Source organism: Uranotaenia lowii, chromosome 2 (assembly GCF_029784155.1).
Source record: "Uranotaenia lowii strain MFRU-FL chromosome 2, ASM2978415v1, whole genome shotgun sequence".
In the NCBI taxonomy this organism is placed as follows: domain Eukaryota; kingdom Metazoa; phylum Arthropoda; class Insecta; order Diptera; family Culicidae; genus Uranotaenia; species Uranotaenia lowii.
Window position 1 is genome coordinate 408,728,325 of NC_073692.1, and position 24,609 is coordinate 408,752,933.

A 24,609-nucleotide genomic window follows, 5' to 3' on the forward strand; every position below is an offset into this window, starting at 1 on the left:
CAGAGTGCAATAAGGCCAACCCAAAGATCTAGTGGAATCGCCCAAACCGAAAAGTATTCTTGTTCGGGAGGGTCCTATAAGTTGGTCTTCACAGAAAGAAGCGTTCAGCTGCATCGAAGCTACTCTGCTACCAGCCAGCTTCGAGCTGTGCCTTAGGGTGACGATGCTCGGTTGCGCCAAGTCCCGGATTCCCACCCGTTGCCCTTCAAAAACGGTAGTTCGATACTACACCCGCATTGGGAGCTTAAATTTCGTTAGTTTCGGTCTGTTAGCAAAATTTTCTTCCCCGACTTCCGCGATCCGAGTTCCAAGATTTTTTTTTTGTAATCTTAAATGGAAATAGGTACTCGAACGAAGGATTTGCGAGAAATAAACGTTCAAAATACCGGAACCTTCAAGCTGGGGTAACTGCAGTCTAGCAGCAGCAAACATAGACCGCCCAGAATCAGCCGGTATTGCAGTTCATCAGAGCCAAAGGCGAATCTACTAAGCAAAATAAATCTGAAATCTTAACAATTCAACATAATACATAAATTCATGCTAAAATTTTCATATTGTTTAAAAGACAATTATCAACTAAAGTAAATTTCATTTCAATTTTCGAAGTAAAACGAAAACAAAATACCAGCTGTAATGGATTTTTGACAGCTTGATGTTTTTTGTTGACACTGCCGATTTCACGCACACCTACAAAGGTGAGTGCAAAACTCGATTCATGCTCGTTTTCAGCGTGGATGGTGCAAAACTTTCGGGTGGTGAAAACGAATACGGTATAAAATAATTCAATGGGATGTGTTTCTTGGATTATAAACTATGCATTCTGGTCGTTAAACTTAACAGATATTGTGTATAGTTGAAAATATTTGTACATTAAACTCAAGTGACTCGAAAAAATGCTGATGGCGTTCAGTTCGGTCTGGTCGAATCCCGACCATTTAATTGACTAAAAGTTTTTTTTTTAATAGGGGCGACTAAAAGTTTGTTATTTTGTTTTGTTTACATTTCATTTTCTTCTTGACAGTTCTCTCTGGTGTCCTTGTTGACATCTGGTGGCTCAACCAAAAAACATAAAATTGATTCAAAACGGTCGTCGGGACTTTACACACTTTTCAAGGCTTAGCTTGTACATCAGTTCATCAGTGATTTTAGCTCAGAGTGTCCAGATTTTACAGACTCACAAAATTAGGCGATAAAATCAATATTCATGTATCTAATATGATCCCTAAAAACAAGTCTCAGCAACCAAAATCGCAGTCCAAGTTACCTAGTGTGGACTAGGCTTTAGGAAACCGTAAGTTTCAACATATCATATCATATCAAAAAGGAGTTATGGAACAAAGAAAAAAAGTGCCCCTAGATACCCCACTCTCTCCTATAAATTTCTCAATTTTTCTATAATTTATTATACGAACAACGGTCAACCGGTTTTTAATTTTCAAATAAACATACATATATGTATTTCTTTGTCTTGTCCACCGGCACATGATGCGCGTTCGCCAAACACGTATTGATGCTCTATCAGTATCAAAAAAGACACAATTTCTCTCATGTTGATGATCACAATCTAGGTAGTACTTTTTAAACTTGTTTGTTCAATTTTCCTCTCTCTTACTTCCTCTCTACAATGTAGGTTGTTTGCTAGACTCCAATGAAACAGAAAAAAACCACATCCGAACTGCTTTCTCAGAAGGATTTTCGACAGTTAATTTTTGTTAGTTTGTTGTTACAATGTGTGAATGTCGATGCTCTCGACCTAGTGAATTCAACATCATTACCTTTTAGCGGTTATTACTGTTCACTGATAATGATAATAACACATCAAATAGCGGTTAATCGTTGCTCTGTTTTTTTTTTTATTCATTCCGATCAACTTCTCGTATCATGTCGACTCGTTTCAATATTTAACTTTATCAAGTACCTAGTAGTTTCCAAATTGCTTTGCTTTCAATTAATTTCTTTTTTAGTGTTGATGCCAACCGTTGGTCCGTTTTTCTCATATTTTATAGCTTCGTAGAACTTTAGAAATCTACTCAAAGATTGAATTGGTGGTCGCCGATCACTGGTTGGGTTGGAAGTATGTAGTACTTATGAGTAGTATATATTTGATATAATCCGGGTTAGTATTCATGGATTTGTATTGTTGCAGTTAGAACCAACTTTACATGTTTATAATATTTGGAGGTAGTTTAATAACTGAATGGATTCATTTATTTAGGACATATTGATTTTTTTCAAAAATGGAAAATCGAAGGTTGAAATTGTCTATTAAATTTCAAAGCTTATACTTTGCTCGAAGAAATCTGTGATAATTGTAAGCTGGTAAATAGTGAATTAACGAATTCAATATTAACAAAGCAAACGAATGATAGGAATTGTTTGACATCCTTATAAACCTCTTTCCTGTTGATATTTTTCACAACGTCTTATAGTGTAGCTTATATTGTTTTGCAACTAGCATTTCGCTCTAAGTTTGCTTGATAGAAATCCAACATATCATCGATAACTCTTGGTTTGATTGCATGCTTCATTGATTCGAACATAGTTTCTGCGAATGCAAAAATTGGAAAGCAATTGTTTATTCATTACAGCTTCATGCTTAAGATTAAAAATGTTACCATCATATCGTCGAATCTATATTCTACGCTCCTTGACGCCCACATATGACGCCAACGCTATTTTACTCGGTGTAAGTATATGTCGTAATACAATACAAATATGGGCAAATTGTGCTCCTCCTACTTTTCTTAATGACTACAGACGTAGCCTGATGAAAACTTTTCTGACAATCTTGCGTCGTTAAAAAGGTGAATAAACGTACAATCTTAAAACAGTATGAGATATAAGAATAGTTTCAAACTTTTTACTGACCTTCCGAAATGCTTTGAGGAAAACAATTCTAATTTAATCGAATCGACACTTATTGGTTATATAATCAAAGAAAATGGAAAAAAGAACAGAAACTAAACACTAGAATCTACTCCCATGGGAAGCTCGTTAGCGCGGCTGGCTTTGGAGCCGCATTATTTAAAGTGCAAAGTCGTTAGTGAAAAAGTTAAACGTGTGCCCATTTTTGTCCAAGTATCCTACTACTCCTTCAAATGGACTTTCAGTTGTTCTTCTTTGCAATGAGAGCCAGACAGCAGAAATTCGGAAACTTCTGGTAAAATTTTGAATGCTAACAATTCTCACTTAAACATTTTAAGAGAATCTTTTGCCTTACAAACTAAGAGAGGATTAAAAAACAAAAAAAAAACCTAATAGTGGTCCATCATAAGCTCAGTTAATAGTAATGATTAAAATTATCTGCATAAAGGTTAATCGTAAGAATCATAATAACTGAACGCAAATGAAACGTTCAATTGCTTGCGCAGCTTAACACAGCCAGATGAAGTTGTTGTTGTTGTTGTTGCTGTTCTTGTGTTGGAATAATCCCAAGTTAGATTTCAAGAACAGAGTTTGATAAAAAAAAAAAGTGGCTGTCCGTCCTGCCAGAGGTCACAGCTAGCTGGTGACATTCATTCGCGCATGACACAAACTTACTGTCATCGGTGTATTTCTTCTGTAAATTTTCCAGTACCTACTAGAAAACCTGCAGCTTTAGATTTGAGTGGTAAATCGTTGAATCTGAGGTCTCGGTAGATCGCCGAAAACGGTGTCCCCGTGTACGCTTCGGGCCAGAGCCTTAATACTAGCCGCGATGTCCACGTTGTCCTCATTCATCTAAAAAAATTTAAAATTTAAAATTAAAATATTTAAGAAACCGATGAGAGTAAAATTCAACATTCAGGTGTTTTGACATTTTTTCCACGAACATCAAAATCCACTTACCTCATCGAAATCTTCTTCGTTGGCACGGTACTGCGCCATGACCTGGGGCATCGAGATGGGCAAACTCTTGGCAATGGAAGCACTGTTCTGGCGGCCGAGTTGGCGCGATGGAATGTGCATTCCGTCATCATTATTGTTTCCAATGGATTCTGGAAAAAATCAATAATTTTGTTTAGGATAAGATCTACCTCATTTGATGTTAGGAAAAGCTTTTTGCATACCATCGAATCCGAATTCCTCCTCATCGGACAGCGTGGTCGAGAGCGGCGACCGGTTGTTGTCGTTCTCCATACCGTCGATGTCGAACATGCAGTCGGATTCGAACGAATTGGTGGCCGCCAGCCGTTGTTGTTGTTGCTGCTGCTGCGTCATGCCCAGCATCACCGTGGATGTCGAGTTTGTACTGGAATGTTGCTGTTTGTAGCTGCTGCTGATGCTGCTACCGTTGTTGATGGCACCTCGAGTGTTGTTCATACTTATGATAGTGTTATTGTTGTTGCTGAAGCTTATATTTGTCCTATTATAGAGAGATCGGCTTCCGGCGATGGTGGTTGTCATTTTCGTCGATTGTGGCGAAAGCGATGACGATGCAGACTGATTTTGATCCACCGGGGTCATCGAGGAAGCATGTTGAGTATGGTTATGTGGGTGCCTTAGATTGGCACTGACTGATGTCCGGATGCCGCCGTTGTTGGGCGTTGTCGTCATCGGTGGACTATTACCGGTGGACATTGGTTGATATTCCGGAGTAGGTGGGGGTGTTTCTAGCTGACTTCCGGTTGCAGCGACATTCGGGACACTGGTAGCCATCGGACTAACGCTGCCACTGACGATCGAATTGGACCTGACGGCAGTGATCGGTTTAGCCGATCCCACACCCTGTGGGATGTCTTTGTCCCCGCTATTGCTGCTACTGCTGCCACTCCGATGCAGCGGTAGCTTCTGATGTTCAGGTACTCTAGTAACTAGTTTCGAAAGGATTAGACAATCCTGTTCTGCGCGTTCTCTCTTCAGTTTGAGCACAGCAAATTCTTGCTCAGTAAAGCGGTGGATCCGCTCGTTGGCCGCTTCCGTTTCACGCTCCATGTAGGCACGAAGAAGATGCACAAACGTTTGCTGATGCTTATTCTCACCACTGAGGGTAGTGGCCTGTCCAAGCGCTTTGGCTTTGTTCGCCTGCGTCAAATCGCTATAGTTGAGACTTGAACCGTTCAAAACCAAACCAAACACCGGAGAATAGTTGTCCTCCGCCATTCGGGCATTCATTTGGCTTTCGGTGATCTGAAAAACAAAAATACATTAAATTAATTTTAATCGATACAAACTTGAAAAAATGAATCATACCACTAAATTCGAATTGACCAAACAGTTCAGCAGCGACGAAGGCGAATCTTCGGTGCTGTTCGATACGTTCCGAGCATAGACGTAACAGTCGCAGTTCCGGCACTGGCTAAGATCCCACTCGTCAAACAACCGTACCTTCCGCTGCAGGCCATCGAATTGAATCTGCACTCGGGCGAACGCTAGCGGACCGAGGGCCTGTGTGTGGGGCAAGAAAAAACAAGAATCATGGTGTTAATAAACTGTAACAATACGAGAGAACCCTTAACAATCGATTCATTATTATCGAGGTGTAAAATGCATCGGACGACGGGCCCGCGCAAGTGCGCAGTAGCAACTACCCGACTTGTGCGATCAGGTGAACGCCAAGAGTTTTGCAAATGGGGTCAGCGTATTGTCGTTCCTTTTGTTAATGTACTGCCTTTTTCTAACTCGTTAGAACTGGATTCGATACTTAGTGTTTATATTTTTCTTGTGACTTAGTTCCAGCAACTTCGATCGGAACGGATGGTCAAACGAAGCTTGGAATCTTCCAGCAACTATATCTTTGCTGAACGGTGATCAGATGTTGCGTTGGGTGTGAATAAATCGATCAACAAATCTATCAGACGGTTTAAGAAAAATAGGTTGCATTTTTGTTGCCAGATGGAACCTTCGTGTAGTATAATGTACCTGTATTTTATATTATCAATGACAGTATACAATTTTTATGAGGTTCCTGTGAATGTTTGGATCCGGTTCGAAGGACCAAATATTCGATAACTATGTACAGGTCGATAGTAGCAACATGCTTCTAATTCCAGCATGGTTATACGAAGGAAAGTTTTTATTTTTATTTTCAAAGCTGCTTGATTTTTGAAATTCTGATAATTTAATAAGGAAATGTATTATAGACAGAATCAGATCATTAGATTTGATTTATTTTTTCAAATTATCTTACCAAATACGTAAAGGTGTCTTAAATATAAGCCAAAGTTTGGATTAGGTGCTCATATAATTCTCTTAAAAATTTTGCTTCGATGCATTGAAATTCACCGACCACTATATATTAATGATTTCAGACATTTCTAAAACAGTCACAATTATTGAAAAAATCTTGGACATCATTATAAACATATAAAGTAACTCTTAGAAATGTAATCGGTTAAATTGGTTTTTATTGATACATATTTGCATAACCTAGTTTACCATTTGCACTCGTGTTCATGTTGGTTTTCTTTCCAGCGACAGAAACAGAAAGAAAACGACAAACCCATCTAGTTTTATTGAATTTGCACTTCTGTATGAATTGCAATAATTAATTTAACGAAACATAACAACTTCGACGACAAAGCGGAAGTTAGTTGCTGTTTTCTTGTTTTTTTTTCTTTCTCGTATCATGCACTTTTTATCTTCCCCTGTAATATCAAAACAATAAAATCAATTCTCAACTGGCTGCTAAAATAAACAGTTATTTACAGTTTTAATTTAACGACAGTAGCAGCGATAAGCATCAGGTCCGTACCCTGGGTTCCCATGGGTAACGGCGGCGGTGTGCATGCTTGTGATAATGATGGTTTACTATCATTGTCCTGAGAGGGTCGTTGCACACATCTTGTCAAGCTTGGATCATAATATGACTCAAATTAGAAGGCGTGATGGACACCTTTATTTAAATTAAATTAGCGGTAGGTTCAATGGTGTCCAAATTTTTCATGATCCATGCTGATAAGATGAATGGGAGTTGAAACACTTGCCCTCCCTTCCGTTGAACAATGGGAAAATTTTGTAGTGAAAATATCACATTTTGCCGTCATAAAGTGATACTTTTCAATAGGGCATAATCTGTTTGGTAAGGTAGTTAGCTAGTTTAGTTTCATAGAATTAGGATGTTTCAAGTATTGATAGGTTAGGTAATGGTATTCGCCTCCCCAATGCTCTAGAAAGTGTGCATTTGCGGTTTTGTGAATTTCGTTGGCTTATTCTTAAATCAAGCATTTTACAAGAACTAGGGGCTCATTGGACGGGAATGCTGTTTTGACAAATATGATATTTCAGTTTGTAATAAACTTTCGACATTTGTTTTGATTTATTTATTTACTTTTGGTAGATCTATACATTTTTCGGTTAGGATTGAAATTCATAAATCGAAGTTTAAAATAGAAAATATGATTTCGATAAGCAAGAATGAGTAGATAGTTTAGATCATTTATTTCGGGCATTTAAAAACAGGCACACGGTTTATTTGAATTGAACCCCTATCGTGTAGATTGAGTATAAAAGTTTGTTTGAGTAGTTGACCACAATTAGTGACAAGGTTTTAAGGAACAGCACTGTTATTTTCCTGTACCGTTGATAAGTTGACGATATAAATAAAGCTATTGCTATTTAAGCTTACAGTTCATTGTTGATGAGTTTAAGAGACACCTTTTCTAGATTCTGTTTTTATGATATCCTAATTGAGTTATCGAATAACCGTGTAGTCGCGTAGAATCAATCACTTGAATATATCTTTTACTTAGCAAATCTATGATTATTTCTAAATCAAACTAGGAAGAATCCAAATTTATGGAAACGAGTAAGGTAGATGACAGGTAGGGAAAATTCAACTACGGTAAGATAGTGAACCCTTCTGACAATGATATCGAGGCGTTAGCATATGATATCATATTATTTGATACCATACTGCTATTGCTCGGTTGAATTGAAGGTTGGGTTAACTCGAAGTTCATATGGGGCCCACCAACCGTCCTAGTCCGTCGAGCACTATCTTAACGCTTCCCTAAACTGGTGCTTCAGAACCCTCGGGCTCTGTTGCCGCTATCCTTTTCTAAGCTATTCTACTCTCATTTAAAATTTTCCTCTTCTGTCCCCCGTTCTGTTTTTCCTTTCCGGGTCAGCCAGGCGCTCATAAACCCATAAACAAAAAAAAAAAAAAAAAAAAAGTAGCAGCGATAAGCATCAGGTCATACATATGTAGCTATACACACATTCATAGCTCACAGCAGCAGCTGGTCAACAACGAACGGCCAAACAACTTTTTCAACAACATGCAATACCCACTTCCACTTTAAATGTATGAAACGAGACAAACAACAGAAGAACTATAGATAGATAGGCAGATACCTCCTAAAGCCAAGTACCCATTCAGTAGGTACGTAGTAGCTGTATTTAGTTTGCTGATTCTAGCTGGATTTCCATAACGACGACGATATTCTTTTTAGCCGGGACAGCCAGCAGCGTGCTAAAATCAACACCCCAAGTGTCACTTACTACTCCCAGGATGGCTCAATATGAAACCTACTCGCCAATTCTGTTGCTGAATTTGCATTTGATATTAAACCCGGCAGAAGAGGGTGCATTTGCTTATTGTTCGATTCTCCATTTTTCCTATCAATGATGTCACCTGAGATTCGATAAACACCTGTTCATGTTACGCCTCTCCGATTGCTGGGAACATCAAACTGAACTGTAACAGTAAAAGCAAACTACAGTAACGAAATTGGTGCTCGCACAGTTAAAATTCAATTTGACTTAAGACTTTTGAAACATCATCTCTCGGTTACAAATTTTAAATTACCAAAGAACTGAGTGCCTATCATTTACCACGGAGAAATCGAACTTGTTCTTACCGAGGGTGTTTAATGGCAGAAAAAAAAACACCTGTCTGATTCAGTCGGGCAATAAAAGGTATAATTTTGTCCTATCAGCACCTTCCGTAGACGACCGTTCCAGACAACGTGGTGTCTGATAGCCAAGTTTCGAGTGTTACAGTGGAGTAGGGTTGAGAGCGACTAAAGTTAGGTACAACTTCAGCTAATCCGGTTCAAAAAACAACAAGATCGGCTAGTTCTATCGCATTGAATATGTTTTTTGCCTTTCTTAAAGAAAGGTATAGTTATCGATCGATCCGGAGATCATTATTTAATTATGGGTCTTATCAAAATGAATTTTATCTTAAAAAATGGATTTTTTTCTCTTCAATCTATAAAAAAAATAGTTTGAATTTATTTTATTCATAATAAATATCATAAAATGATCACTCCAAAAAGTGTGTCAATTTGGCTTGCTAGCAATATCCAGCAAATCACTAATCAAGATGATCAAAATTATGACGTCATAGGCACAACAGGCGATTGGTTCGCTTTATTGGTGTATAATTTCTTTTTTTTTATTTGTTTGCGCATATATTACACGACTTATGCATAAGACCACTATGGTCCAACTTGGCTCTGTATGTTTTCTATATTACAATGGTATTGTATTCAGATATTGTTTGTTGATCAATCTATTTTTAGAATTCGAGTCTACTTTATCGGTAGCTATTATTTGTAGTCCATTGGCTATGTGCCCTATCTTCTTCTGATTACTCCGTGGAGTTTACAATTGTTTTGTCATTCGTTATCATCATTATCTTGAGTATGAGTTTTCTTCGCGGTTATTATGGGCGAGGCCCGATTGTGTTCTTGTGTTTATACTCCGAGGGAGTTTACAATGGTCTGTTTTCTTGGCCGAAGCCTTCATCTAATTCTGTTTTTTACTCATAAGAGTTTACAATTTCTTGTTTTCGTCCGGAGACATTCATAATTCTTGTGGTTTTATCCGAAGACCTTTATTCTGTTAAGCCTTAAGTTAACTTAACTTAAGACTAACTTTTTGTTAGGGGGGGTGAGGAATCGAACCTCTCATCGTCTGATTGAAAATCTGACCGGCTAGCTGACTGAGTTAACCAATGTATAATTTCCCGTGAGTAAACGAGGGAAGAGTCTTCAAGAAAATGACAAAGTTGTCAAGATTGCAATTTAGCACTTTTATTAACATTCGGTTTGTATCCCCGGTTCAAAATTAGGGGCTGAAGCCCCGTTTTATAATAAAAAGAACTGGATTTCATCAAGGGGTACAACGCCGAAGTTGATTTTTCCTGGGAATATAACATTTTTAGGTCATTCTTCCCTAACACCGAAGTTAAATAAGTCAACCATAGAGACTTGATTCTCACATCGTATGCTACGATAGCGATTGTAATTTCCAGACTTCGGCGAACGCTATAATCGTAAGCACAGATCGCTCTTAGAAGGGGAAAAAGATCCACACCATTTCATCTCCTAACCAGCGTTGCCACATAAAAATCTGTATATTCAAGCTAAAAAATCTATTTCTAGAGTTTGTTTTGATTAGGTCGTATAAACGAATATAAACAAAATTGGGTTATTGGCTGCAAATGATTTAAAAACATGTATTCTATGTCTGGTTAAAACTTGGTTTCATTTAATGAATGAGTAACTTTTAAAACATGATTTGAATTTAAGACGTATGATGACTGTTTTCATTTTCGAGTGCAATTTGGTTTTTGCGACGTTTCGTACTGCACTGGTTTGTCGTGCAAAACAAAGGACGCAAAATATCAGTTTGGCGTGTTGGTTTATGCGTCATTGTGTATTGTTTACAAAATTTTCGGTGGTTTCTTCTGTGGGCTGAATTTACATGAAAAGTTTAGGAATATCAAAAGAAAATCGTTTGCTGGAGTAATTTTAGATTTCTTAGCATGATGGATGGCCTTAATTTGTCGCTTTGTAAGTACAATGTAGGCTTCTATTGCGACTGTGAAAATAAATGCCAATTTTCTTATTTAGAAAGGTGATAGCGAAAGATGCGTATCACGCACGCAATGAACGGTCGGCGGAAACACAGATAGTGGCCAGCAATATTAAGCCAAATTCCCAGTGGATAGTCTCATACAGTACCGTTCATAATTGTTTAGAAATTGGAAGCACGCGCACTGTCACTTCGACTTTGAACTTCCATAGCTTTTTACTCTGATGATATTTTTTGATCAAAATTTCTGCGTTAGATAGATCAACTATCACACTATTATATCACAAAATTTGAGCTTTCTGGAGTTTGTGTGGCCTGAGATACAGTAATTTTACGAAAATCGGGCTTTTTGTACTTTTCTCATTCAAACTGCAATATCTCATAAACTTCGCTATGCTTTCCTTTGAAATTTTGCAGAGTGATTGTTTGAAATATAAAGTTAGCATGTCTGAAATTTTTGAAAAGTTCTAGCGATGGGATCAAAAGTTACGCGAGGTACAATATTTCAGGCATGAACCTAGAAATGCGATTTCTATAGAATTATGGACGATTCCTTAGAACAATATTTTTCAATCTACAAATCGGTCAAAAAATGACTGAAAATAGCATTAAAGAAAAGACAAAATTGAATAGATGATCCATTTGTGTTTAGAAATCAGAATCTCACGATATTCAATTGAGTTTTTGATTGAAATAGATTTACTGGTTGTTTAACATAAAATATGATTTTTCTATGGAAACATTCGTCCAAAATTCTATAGAAATCGCATTTCTAGGTTCATGCCTGAAATATTGTACCTCGCGTAACTTTTAATCCCATCGCTAGAACTTTTCAAAAATTTCAGACATGCTAACTCTATATTTCAACAATCACTCTGCAAAATTTCAAAAGAAAGCATAGCGTAGTTTATGAGATATTGCAGTTTTAATGAGAAAAGTACAAAAAGTCCGATTTTCGTAAAATTACTGTATCTCAGGCCACACAAACTCCAGAAAGCTCAAATTTTGTGATATAATAGTGTGATAGTTGATCTATCTTACGCAGAAAATTTTATCAGAAAATATCATCAGAGTAAAAAGCTATGGAAGTTCAAAGTCGAAGTGACAGTGCGCGTGCTTCCAATTTCTATACAATTATGAACGGTACTGTATCTGAGATATCAATGACAGCTTACTTCCAGGTATCGTCGTACTATTTATTACCTATGATTTTTAGCGTTACTTTACAAGCATTTCCAAATGAGTGTGCGAAGGATGAGATCAAATCAATCGATTTCAAAGATGAAACTTATCGATTTACAAAAAGACGTTGACGCCAAATCAGTAATGCAAAAGGTCGCAAGAACTTGTGCACTACCAAGAACATTCCTAACACACATTTAAGTTATCGAGCATATTCTTCTTCTCTCTCTGAATTGGCTACCGAGTCCACAAGCGTTTATGAGCCTTATTCTTAAAATGGGAATTTTAAAGATAATTCAAAACTTCAACCGTTATTTTCTCGAAACACATCAAGTGGCTCATACGCCCTAATCAAAACAAACTCTAGATTTAATCTTTATAGAATCTCAAAAATCTGTATCGTTCATTTGGATGTAGAATGTATCAAAAAGGTAGGAATGAATGATGAAGCTTTTTGGAACATGAATTTTTAATTCAAGCTCAATAAGAAAATTGGGTTTAGGCTAAGGTTACTAGATTGCCCGGATTTATCCTGGTTTGCCCGCATATTTAAAACAATTTTTTTGAAAACTTCCAGCCCAGTTGCCTGGATTTCATTTAAAAAAGCCCGGATTTGCTAAATAAACCGAAAAAAGCAAACTGTGCGGTACATTTTTTCATGTTGATTTTTTAGTTTTCGTTTAGTTTTTTATCTTTGCTTCCAAAACGAAATTTGTTGAGCAAGTTTTATAAAAATAACCATGAAAAGTTTGTTTGGAAGCCTTAAACACGATTTGAAATCTGCTGAAGATTTTTGCTGAAATTTTTTTGTCAAGTATTTTTTTCCTGATTTTTGTTGAGTTATTCCTGGGTTTTGACCAAATTTGTTTGACAATTTCGTTCGACAATTTTTAAATGAAATGACTGGATTTTGCCAGGTTTTTAGAAAAAAATAGCCCAGATCTGTCCGGCCCGGATAAGTGCTGATTTGGTTTTTATAGGCCAATTTCATACACTTGTTTGGCCTTCTAAAGCATGTTTGGCCAAGATTTCCATCAAACGAGCCTCATTTTGAAGCTTGTGGACAGCAGAATACGTTTTTATTTTGAAACACTTTCGCATCTTAATTGGATATGCCTGTGGGAAGATTGTTGACTGCTAGCGAAATCTGTTATAGTAAAGTATAGTTATAGTAAAGTGTATTAAATCTGTATGAATCCGCATACAGTTCCAAATATGGTTCCAAAAATCTGTTTATGTGGTAATGCTGCTCCTCATATGCCGTTCGTGCTCAGGAGGATTTTCTCTGAGAAGGAACGACAGGAAAGAATTTGAAAAAAAATCCAGAAAAATGCTACTCATTCGTCTCGAGCTTTAAGCTCTAAGGCTAGTCATTTCGTTCTCTTTTCTCTTCCTCTATTCACATCTTAAGCCCGGTTTACATTTCTTGTGAACTCGGACGCGAACGTGAACGTGAACTCACCACAGTGAAAAAATATTCCGCAGTGGAATGTCAAACCAGTCAAATCTCCCAAATTGGCAACAAGTTTGTTCAATGACAGACCGAAATTGGTTTCGATCGGTAAATGATAGATCATTCAACCAATGTTTTGATCGATATAGTCGAACCGGTGTTCAAATTAAAATTCAAATTTCTTAAGAAATATATAAAGAACCAAAATTATAACCTATTATTCTTCAAGCCATATTCATCTTTGAAAACGATTGATTTAAAAAAAAAATAATCTAAAAGTCTTTATCCGTGAATACAATGAATTAAAATTTGAATTACGAATTTTGAGTACTCTCAAAAAATTTTTATCGATCAAAGAGTAACTAGCTTAAGCGATTTGTTTCTTTTGAAAAACTTATTGAAAAAACGTTATGAATAACTTATGCAAAATAGCCAATTTTTTGTCCTTAATTAAAAACTTTTTAAAAAAAGTATATCAAAATTACTTTTTAATAAAATGAAACAATCGAAAAATTATTATAAAATTCAAATGCATCGGTTTACTTTTGCTCATGATTTTGCTGCTTTTCAGTTTTTTTAAACATTATTTTTGAAAAATTTCACGAGTTTTCCAATCATTTCCATCCTTTTCTGAAGCACACATTTGAACAGAGCTGATTCTACTTTTTTTTTATTTCAATGAACTCTGGCTATTCGCATGGTTCTTGTTTACATTAGTTCGTTGAGAAACTCCTCCACCAGGTACAATTAAATGGTACCCAAGCGAGTTTTTAACATGAAAAAAAAAATTATCTAATGCAACTCATTTCAAACTCGTAGTATTTTTAAGCCTTTCATTGCCTTCTAATGTGCCTGCAATTTAAAAACTTATTTGTATGGAGCAAAAAAATTTTCCGTCATCGGTGAAATTTTTTTCAGAATGCACATTGCCATTCGGACGTGAAAATGAACGCGGAATTTATATTCACCACTCTTGTTCGTTTTCCGTTTTCACGTTCGCTCAGTGCGTTTACACTTCGAGCGGAATGTCAGTGAACGCGGAAAAAATATTTCGCAGTGAAAATCGGGGGAATTGAAATAAAATTAATATTAAAGGGCTTTGAACAAGGAAATCAGTTCAAAAATAATCGTTCAACCATTCCGCATCTATTCCACCTAGTTTCGCAGCCATGAAATGCAGCATAGTCGAGTTTTTGAAGAATATAAGTTTTTTCATATTCACGTTCAAAAGAACTGTAAATGCACCTTTAACAAAAAAAAAACAGGCGGGATTTCAATAGCAAGAAAAGCACCAATTTTTGAGACGCATTGTACCACTTAGTAGTTATCAATTTTTATTCAAAAAATATTTTAAATTCAAGAAGAAGATCTAAAAATTAATTCTACTTGCTTTTTTCGAGATCTCTGAAGGAAAAAGCCATAGTAAAATGAAATATAAATTCATCGAAAATTTTAACCTTTTTGTTTACATTTTTTCCTACTAAAAAAACGTCAAAGATTTTTCTGGCGGATCGAATCGAGCATTGTTTAGGCCCAAGCATTCAATTGCAAAATGAAAAAAATGACACAAATAACACGAATGACAAAAATGACAATAACGAAAAAAAATTTCTTTTATCAATTATGTCAATTTTGTGTATAATGTCAGTTTTACCAATTTTGTCTATTTTGTTGGTTTTGTCAAATAAGTTAATTTTATCAAATTGGTCAATTTGGTTAGTTTTGTTGGTTTTGTCTTTTTCTTTAAATTTAGTCAATTTGGTGATTTAAAACAAATGCATTTTATTATTTTTTTTAAATTGATGAATTCTGTCACAGTCGTCTTTTTTGTCAATTTCGTCAGTTTTGTCATTGATGTTTATTTTGTCAATTTGGTAATGTTAATGTTAATGTAATGTTATGTTAATTTTGTTATTTTTTATCTTATTTTGTCAACCTTTGTTGTTCTGTTTCAAATTTTCTCAAATTGGCCAATTTTAACAAAAAATCATGCAATTTACGAAAGTGAAAAAATAAAAATATAAAATTGACAAAACTGTCAATACTAACAAAATTGGCAAAAAATACAAAATTGAAAACTTAACTAAATTGACAAAATGCTAAAACGACAAAATTGAAATTATTGACAAAATTTTCAAAATTGTCATAATTATCAAAATTTAAAAAATCATTTTACTCCAGCGATTGTAATTTTACCCAACTATGTTTTCAATATACTCGTTTTCTTCACCTCAGAGATTAAACACGTTAAATTTTTTAGGTATCACTTTTTTAAAAGTAGGTATTCTTAATTTTTATTTTTAAGTTATCATTTGCTGTATCTCCTAAAAGAGTTCACTGAGATTATACTTATTTAAAAAAAAATCATAGGATATTCTAGGATCCAGTAATTAAAAAATCACCATTGAATTGCAAATCAAGTTATTTATATGAAAATTATGATAAATTGAAACAGAAAGTTAATAATTGAACATGTTTGCAAATTTCATCAAACTTAGCATGCTTCATAAATAAAACAATAGTTTTGTAGATTTTGTTTCGTTCCGGCATAAACTTTCATCTTGAACGATTACAACTCTTTTCGAAAACTGATCAGTTTTTTGTCGAAAAGTAAAAAAATGCTGCAGCGAATTTCTATTTGCCTCACTCAGGTCATATGTATGTAGTGTCTTCGGTAAAGTTACCTCAAAAACCGTTGGCTACAACTTTGTCTAATCACTAGTCACTAATCACTAATCGTACTTCCATAGCCAGAACTTATGTCTGAGTCCCAAAGAATAATAAAATTGTCTTATTATTCTTCTTGCCTTTGTTCATGTCTTTGATTATTTTAACATAAATATATCAAAATGATCAAAAACACATAGGGTTGGGCCTACAATGGAGCAGAGAACGCAGAGACATCTGGAACACAGGAACAGGAAGAAACGTGGACCACTAGTACCATACAAAATTTGACAAATTTGGTCAATTTAAAAAAGTGCACTGGAAAGCGGTACAAATCTCGCGTGAGCAGTTTTATTACAAAAAAATACAAAAAACTGACATAAATTAGTCGCAATTTTTTCCCATTTAGAATATTTGAGGTCTGGAAAACATATTCTATATATGAGATTCTAATTTTAAAGTTGTTTTGATAACTTTTGCAACAGTTTTCTGTGATTTTTAAGATGGTTCATATGACGTAATGAAATCTCGATAGATCAATCAAAAGACCTTCGGAACAACAGATGTCCATCAGATCAGATCAAAGTCTATCTTCAACTTCTATTAGGTTTCTTCATTTTTCAGTTCACTGACCCGTAGGTAGGTAGGTAGGTATTTAAAAATTTCAATCCATAAACAAATCTTGGAAAATCAAAATGCGAACAGCTGTTTCACTTCGTGCAAACATCCTCACCGAATCTGCGCAAGCTAGAGGGAAAAAAATCAGTAAATTTCAAACAAACAACAAAACACACTTACGTAAACTGCCGATATTGGTGTAGTGGAGTGGAATCGTCAAAACGAATTCAAATTTTCATGACAGAGAAAAAAAATTAACAAAAACATCCGTTCATGACCAGCTTGCTTGGCTTCTTGTTTGTCACTCGATTACGGTGTCTTTCGCACTCTGGTTGTTTTTTTTCTGACGTTTGCTCCCTCCCCCTTCCGAATCGGATCGAAAATACGGCAGAACTGCTTGCTTGAACTGTCCAATTGACCAATCGGTCGCGAAAGGTTCAAGGTTGGCAAAACGCGGGGAAATTGCCAAACTCAACGAGAATGTTATTTACGTTTTTAGTTGATTTTTCTTTCCTTTAATTTATTTTTATCTTTTGTGTTTAGATAAGGAAACATAGGATTGATGTATGGATCAATAACCTCATTTGATAAGGTAACGGGTTGTGATTTTTGCTTTCTCCAGAAAGTCGTTCAATGTTCAAACAAATAGGATGGTTAGAACTTTCGCAGAAACCTATGTTGTTTTCAACAACACGTGTAGCTATTAGAGTTTTCTGTAATTTGAGATTCTGATCTTTTTTTTTAAAAAATATTAGTTCAATACATGAGCTTTTGAACTACCTACTTCAACCTTATCAAAATTTTAAAGTAAGACACACGGAAAATAAAAAAAAAGGTAAAATTAACCTTTTTGCGAGGTGAATTTTTTCCACCCCTCTTTCGAGGTAAATTTTACCTTTTTTTCATTCACCTAGCAAAAAGGTAAATTTTACCTTTTTTCAATTCACCTAGCAAAAAGGTAGATTTTACCATTTTCTCATTCACCTAGCTAAATAGTAAATAATACCGTTTTCCCATTCACTGATTTAAAAGGTAAATGCTAGTTTGTTTGATTGGTTTCTTCAATTAAATTAATTTAAAAAAAAAAACACAATTCATGAAAAATGGTATTTATTTGAAATAAATAAGGACTGTTACCTAATATTTATTTTTGAAATATATCACCGTGTTCTTCAAAAAATGTTGAGGCAAGTCCAAGCTTGTCAGGTCCGGCTTTTCCGGAATAATATCTGAAGGCTGACGGGAATACAACACGAAGCTCTTTGGGCCGATCTGAAACAAAAGCAAAGTATTATGAAGAGAACAAGCACAACTAAATGAAATCTTAGAAAACACTTACCATTTTGTTCCGATTTTCACATATTGTGCACGAAGCAAAACTTGTTCCTAAACGGCAAAACAGCTTAACCTCAATAAACGGATTCGTCAAATAGTTACTTTTTTTCGAGATGATTTGTACCGATTTGTTTAGCTCAATCCAGGTCAACTTCACCTCGCTACGAGGTAAGTTTTACCTTATTTGGATTTACCTTTCTTTCTAGGTGGATTATACTTTTTGATTCAGCTCAATTCAGGTGAACTTCACCTCGCTACGAGGTAAAATTTACCTTTTTTGGATTCACATTTTTTCTCGGTGAATTGTACCTTTTTTCATTCTTCGTTTCAGGTATATTTTACCTCGCTGTGAGGTGAGTTTCACCTCGAAAAGGTAGAAGTTACCTTTTTGGCTTTTGCGAGCGTTCACCTTTGCTGTCTCGGTAAATTTTACCTTTTTATTATTTTCCGTGCAGGATTGCACAGCTCAAAGCTGAAAGCAAAGAAGCGTAATAAATGAAAAAGTTTTATGACATAAAACTTACGGCGGAGCCAAAAAGCTTCCTATTATATGGCGACCGTTGAAAATTTATTTATCAAGTTGTAACGAGATCGAACACTGAATAATTAAAATTTTCCCAATCCCTTTTTAGACAATTTCTTGCTCAATTTGACCAAATCGAACATCAGTCCCAAACAGCACGTTTTCAGAAAGAAAGTTCTGTTCAGAACCGCATGCTAACTAACCATATCGGCGGGCAGCCGTACGACACCAAAACAGAGACGGTGCGCGGATGCGATGATCGTCACGACGACGTCAAAATTAGAATACATGGCAGCATCATCCCATTACCAACAACCAGTCTTTACCAGATGATAGCAGAGAAAGGGGATCATCAGTTGGGTCAGCAGAGATATTGAGCTATATTTAATTCGGTTTGATCATCCCGCGCTACCGTAACGTAGCGACGATTCTGGTTTCGAACGGTTTGCTGAAGATGGGTTTGATAACGTCCATTGACGTGCAACCAACCGATTTAATAGAGTTGCGTACGGATGCAAAAAAAAGGAAATGAGGCATCTAGTTTCTTAAGTTGCAAATAACAAAAAAAAATGGATGGTTTCTTCGATAGATTGAAAAAAAAACAGTCTACATTTCTGCAACTTTCTAGAAGTCTAAACAAACCAGCTGGAAATCAGATCAATTCTACAGAGTTGTGTCTTTCGGATTTGACATCTGTGACAGCTGCAGCTGATAAGGCCATTACATAGTTGCACTTTCTGAAGTCCAACTATTCGACCAGGCAGGGGTGAATTCCACCCAGGACGACTGTGCGGTAATTAGCGATCGAAATATGGCAAATCATCATTCATGCTAATCGTAGCGGCCGCCGCTAATGTGTATTCAAGTTTGCACGAGTCCACTGATAAGGAGGAAAGGGTGGTGATTCAATCATCATAGTTCGAGCCGATTGCGGATTGAGGTCAGTTCGATGAATCAACGAATGCAATATCGTGCACTTTTTAATTTCGAAAATTTCTATCGCACTGTTTTGTATTTCTGCTACGGTAATAATCGAGAACCTGGAACGAAATAATCAACAGCAGGAAGTAAACGTCTGTGGAAAATAGAATAAAAAAAGCGGTACAGAATGTGAGCCTTATTTGTACACTTCATAAACAGTTATATAAAGACGGTTAGAGTAAGGTTGCCAGAATGCCCGGTTTTTTTCCGGGTTTGCCCGGATATTGAATACCAAATTTGGGAACAGTCCAGCTCGGCCCGGTTTCCCGGATTTCATTTAAAAAATGCCCGGATTTATTCACTTTATTTGGCAATCCAACCAGTAAAAAAACCAAATTGTGTTGTAAAAATTCAAAAAAGAAATTTTATGTGCAAATTCTATAAACAATCATAAAAAGTTTTTTGGAAGCCTAAAATACAATTTAAAATTGGATTTTTGGCCGTCAATTTGAAATGCCCGGATTTTGCCAGGTTTACATATAAAATTGTCCAGATTTGTTTTGCCCTGATACGCGCAAAACAAATTCAGGCAACCTTAGGTTAGAGTCCCAATGCTTGTTTACCTGTATCCCAAGTTTTTTTTTAATAAAACGGCAATTTTACGTTTTACTTTTAAAATAGCTAATTTTACACGTTTTACACAATAAGCAAAAAAACACACAGTTTTCGCAATTAGCACGGTATCTGGAAGAAAATATTTCTTTTCAACGGCAAAAACTTTGAAATTTTTGAAGTTGAAGGAAGCTTAACTCTGATGCCTGAAAGGTGAGACATGAGACATAGGACATGGGACTTGAAACATGAGACATAGAAACATGAGACTTGAGACATGAAACATGAAAAACTTTGCTACTTGAGACTTCAGGGATAAAAAAGGGACATAAGACCTGAAAAACATGAGATATAAGACATAAAAAGTAAGATATGAGGAAGGTCTCCCTTCTCTGGTCTCGTCACAGGTTCCATGTCTCATTTCTCATGTCACCTCATGCGACTCATAAACAGGGCTAGAAGCGACCATGCGGTAAAAAAGTAGGTCAAAATAGTTACTTTGAAGTAAAATTAGGGTAAAATTAGTGACCAGATCAAGGCAAAAACTAACTAAAACAAATCGTTTTTTGGAAGGCTGTTGGTCTCACTTGTAGCAAAGCAATATGTTGGACAAAAGAAAAACATTTTAAATGAGCTTAGATAATCAAAGAATAGCGACCGCAAAATCCTAAAGTTCTAAACAAACAATGGGAGGGAACCAAAAGATCGTACTGTAAAGACTAGGACAACTTAGCCCGACAAAAACTTCGAGTTTATCCATTTTTCTTTGGAAAAAAAACCCACAAATTTTGAAAATTATATTGAAAAAAGTTAACAATTCGAAATAAATTTACAGAAACCAGAATTTTCAACAAAATTTTTATATGTGAGAAATCTAAAAATGCAAAAAAAAAAACAGCACATGTTAAACAAAAAGTTTAAAAAATTTACTTGAAATTGAGTTAAGATTTACATTTATAGAAATTTCATTTCATGAAAGAGTCATGAAATTAAAAATTGGGAGGACCTCATGAAAAAGTGACAAACAATGATAGAGGTTTGAAAAAAGCTTGACTTAAGATGATAATAACACAAAAAGGTTAAATAATTTTACGAGACTAATCTTCAAGGTAGAATATAATTTTTCAAATTTGAAACTAACTCAAAAAGAATTTACTTACAAACATGGAACATTTCCTAAGAGATTCACTGCAAACTTTATTGCATGATTTACATATCAATCATTAGAAAGATTTACTAGAAAAAAAAATGTTCAAAAAGTAAGGAATTTTAAAAAAATATTGATAAATGATTTAACACGACAATTTAACAAATCCAAGAAACACCTCAGAAATATTGTATCCATCCAAGAAACACCTATAGGAATATTGTAGAAAATATATCAGTAAACCTCTTAAAAGGTACACAAACTACTGAAAGTTATCGAAAACTTCAAAAAGGGTTTGAAATCTTTGTATATCTACCAATCTTTCAAATGATTCGAAAATGTCTAGAAATAAGGGAACTTAGAAATGAAATATCTGATATTTTCGATTCAATTGAGTCACTTAGAGCATTGAATGCATGGAATGTTTCCTGCCATGTGATTTAGTGCACTGTACAGATTTTGATTGTCTTTTTTTTAAATTAAGTTGAGAATTATTTTTAACAAATTCAAGCTTTAAAAGTCATAACACTTCAAATCTTGGTTAAACATGCACAGCAAAAAAAGTGTTGCGATATTACATCAAAAACGTGCACATAACTTGAGTCGCAAATGCTACCTAATATTACATCGTTTTGATTTAAAAAATCACATCGTTAAGATGTAAAAAAATTGTATTTGAAAATGTATCGTAGTAGACAAAAACATAAACGTAGAGCATCAAAACGATGTAAAAATTTCGATGCGATATTTATGAGGGAAGATGATATTATTGTATGAAGTTGTCGTTGTACTTTCCGAAATATGTGCAAGTTCACAATTATTAGAGGTCTGATGAACTCTTTGCTTTCAAATGATCAAATTGAAGGAGTGAGAAAATGGCTTAATGCTTAAAAATCACAAATGGTCAATGTGGTCACAAATGATACTCTGAAAGATTTTATGTTTAAAATTTAATGGGGCATTTTCAGAGGAGTGAATCTTCAATAAAACTACAAAAATGATTTATTCAGATTGAAATTTATTAAAGAAAATCGTTTAAAAAGAGAGCGAGTTAATTTAATCGTTTTAGCGAGAATTTCTTTGAAACCAACGTTCACAATCACGTCTTATATCTCATCAATCGGAGATTTTCTTTAACACTTGATGGTCTGTTCGGTACGCGACGAGCAAATCGAATGTTTAATTTTATTTCCACAACAGATTCCGGCAATGTCCTCACTGTCGAAATTATCAGCAATCCGTAGACTCGTCTTTGCTCTTTTAACTCAGGATTTTAATTTGTTTTCTCATATAAGCATGTATGACATGAAGGGAGGAACGGGTTGATGCTTTGAGCCTTCAGAAGGATTCAATTCAGTTTATGCACCTGGAAGCAGAAGAAAAAAAAAATAATCCAAACACTTACCCTCCGTCTGTTTATTTACTTTTTCTCACACTCCTGGTACATTATTTCTATCAAGTAATTGTCCTTAAAACAAAAAAATATGAACAATAAAATATATCAACGGATTTGCTTAAAAATTTAAAACAAATTGATATTTCTTACCAGGTAATCGGTTACTTCAGAGTCTCAGAAACCTCTCCAACGTTTTTGATATGAAATTTTTTTTCGTTGACAGATATGAGTTGCTTTGATGTTATTACATTCAATGATGTGATATTACACTAACAGACATCTTAAAATTGTGCACATCGTTTGGATGTAATAACATGACAATTTTATAATATAACAACATAAATTCAAATTATTACATCATATGGCTTACATCTGCTAGAATTACATCGTCCATCGTTATAATTTTTTTTGCTGTGTGTTGTAATAGTGTCACTTGAAGAAATATTTTATCTTGACACGAATGCCAAAACGTTGGTAAAGTGTCACAAATAAACAAAAAACTAAATATTTTTATGCGAAAAACTATTTTCGTTTAAATACTAATTGTCATCCATATAATGTTAATGTTTAAGTGTAAGCGATATATCAAAGCAAAACAAAACAATAATCTTCCTTACTGAGTCCGAGCCATTATTCTATCAATTTATGTCATGTGATTTACCATAGTAATCGAAAGGAAAGAAAAGGAACCCGTCAATTAATAAACGAATACTGTAATAATAAAATAATGAATACATACCACTAACGTTTTTAAGGTTTTTAAAGAGTAGAAAAGGTTTAAAAAATAATCTCAGTTGTAAGGAAATTATATACAAAATAGTGACTTTAGGGACCAAATTTCAAAAAAAGTAACTTCTGAGTGACAAAGTGACAAAGTTACTAAAAAGTGACCAACTTCTAGCCCTGCATAAATACCGCCATACATTATGCAAAAAATTTACGTTAATTAGAGAAGAAATCGCAAAATCGAGAAATGTGGGGTAATGTACGAATGCTTTGAGTTCTCGTGTCATTCAGCTTTCAGCTTCCAGACCTTCCTAAGACTCAGATATCAGGTTACACGTCTTATTAGACTGAGTCGATTTGGGGTCATTCTTGAATTTCATAAACCCTGGGATCTAAAGAGCTACGTTTTGGTTCAACACTCATCCATGATGTTTTTTGCAGAATTTTAAAGTAACGTTTACATGAGCTTAAAACTTTAAACGGTAAAGGGCGAACACGAAATTATTGCAACACATTCAACAGGGCATACACAGCAAAAAAATTCTAAAAGTATACGCAATCTAAAATACGAGTGATCTACTTTTTGACCAGTGTAATTCAAAACTGATGTAATTTTACACTCTTTTTGATCTATTTTTGAATCGCTGGTATAAACTTAATTTTGTATGATGTATGTTTACACGCCCTGATCTAAAAAATATATCTCAATATAAAATTACATCAAAAAAAATGTAAACACGACAGATCCATTGTTTTCCTTTTTTTTCGTGGCATAAATTGTTCTGTTTTTATCCGAGATGGTGGTTTATTGTACAAAAAGAATAAAATTCGCTTCCGCAGTTAATTTTGTATTAAAACCGAACCAAATTCTTTCAGAATTACATTAAAAAATGGTAGGTTATAGTTATAGACGAAATAAAAAAAAATGGAACTTAAAATTTTCTTTCGATTGCAGGAATTGCAGTTGGTTCAAGAGCCGAATCAATGTTGAATGTTTCTAATGTTTAGGGGATTCCGATTACTATGCTGTTCCGGAAGGATTCAAGAATGCTGCCTGACGCTGATCGGCAAAGCATCGCCCTGCTGGGGATCATCGGACACAACCACAATTCCAGCTGCCAATGATGGTGGATGTTTTTTGAGTTTGCAGTGTATCGGCAATATATGTTAAATAAAATGACACATGTGGCGTATTTATTCATAAACAACACCCAAAATCTGATTATTTAAAAAAGATTTGTAATATTAACCGTAATATGTTTTGAAATTTACATCATTGTGTATTT

General features: G+C 35.0%; 1 protein-coding gene across 1 annotated transcript in view; it reads right to left on the minus strand.

Moving 5' to 3' along the window:
- Window positions 1–1,425: 1,425 nt before the first annotated feature.
- Window positions 1,426–24,609, minus strand: part of LOC129746088 (uncharacterized) — a 48,700-nt gene continuing 25,516 nt past the window's right edge. The window contains exons 2-5 of the mRNA XM_055739549.1: window positions 5,173–5,367; window positions 4,050–5,109; window positions 3,829–3,977; window positions 1,426–3,720 (exon numbers count right to left, since the gene is read on the minus strand). Coding sequence (XP_055595524.1) covers window positions 3,598–3,720; window positions 3,829–3,977; window positions 4,050–5,109; window positions 5,173–5,367 — 1,527 coding nt within the window. The 3' untranslated portion in view covers window positions 1,426–3,597. The remainder of the gene's footprint in view (window positions 3,721–3,828; window positions 3,978–4,049; window positions 5,110–5,172; window positions 5,368–24,609) is intronic.